Here is a 988-nt window from a genome sequence, read left to right on the forward strand (position 1 = left end):
CCGTGTGATTGATGTCTGCTGTTCTGCTGAAAAGTGACAACAATCTCCGTATTGTTCCCACTTCCTGTGAAACTAGCCATGTTATTGTTTTCATATTTTGCCAAATTAATGTAAATGTTTGATGTTAAACTTTGATTCTGTAAATAAATGACCGCATTCATTTTGATGGGTCAAAGATAAATAACGTCTCTCGTTACATTTCTGTTAAATTCAATGCACTACATGTACACAGTCAGAAAAATGAAGAACCCGTGAAATGTATGAATATATCTCAGCATACTGTTCATACTACACAACAAATCAAAATTATTTGATTACGTGCATAAGTTGGATGTGTTTATATTCTAATAAGGCTGCTCAAGACATATAAGTGCATGTATCATGGAACGTATTCATCATTTTGTTTGTTGCACGTTGGTTTTAGATACAAAAGTCATGAGGAGGTCTGGAAGGTGGTATTGTCCTCTGACCCTTTTCAGAAGTTTTTCATCAGATTCTTTTAAATTTTGAACATATGCCTGATGCATCCATTACAATTATGGAGCCACTTCATAAAAAACTTGCAGTCTGAGCCCAGTTTATAACTGTTAGTCCAAACTTATTGAACATGTGTATGACAGGAAAGCTTCTGAGTTCTTTTTAACATTTATGTTGTGTGCTTAGCGGACATCATATGAGTGGTACATCCCAAAAGGTATTTTGAAGACCAGCTGGATGAACAAACACCTGAACTTGGTTCCTGCTCTGGTGGTTCTGTTCTATGAGCTGGACTGGGATGACCCACAGTGGAAGGAGAAACAGTCGGAATGTGCAACTAAGGTGGAGATTGTCAGGTATGTCAAAGTTGTTAACGTACAGAAACGGTGATTGACTACGTCTACTTTTTCCTGTGAGTGTTCAACAAAATTGTACTCAGTTTCATAAACAGTTTCTGTTTTTTCTTAGAACCAGTCTGCAGGGCAGGAACACCAAGGTAGCAGTAGTTCTA

At 37.3% G+C, this 988-nt stretch overlaps 1 protein-coding gene across 1 annotated transcript in view; it reads right to left on the reverse strand.

The window, feature by feature from the left end:
- The window catches only part of LOC119408337 (trafficking protein particle complex subunit 11), a 54134-nt gene extending 53847 nt beyond the window's left edge, over positions 1-287 (reverse strand). Inside the window, exon 1 of the mRNA XM_037675132.1 lies at positions 281-287. Within this exon, the coding sequence (XP_037531060.1) occupies positions 281-287 (7 nt within the window). The remainder of the gene's footprint in view (positions 1-280) is intronic.
- Between the last annotated feature and the right edge of the window lie 701 nt (positions 288-988).

This window comes from Nematolebias whitei, chromosome 4, assembly GCF_014905685.2.
Source record: "Nematolebias whitei isolate Nwh7 chromosome 4, NemWhi1, whole genome shotgun sequence".
NCBI classification, from domain to species: Eukaryota; Metazoa; Chordata; class Actinopteri; order Cyprinodontiformes; family Rivulidae; genus Nematolebias; species Nematolebias whitei.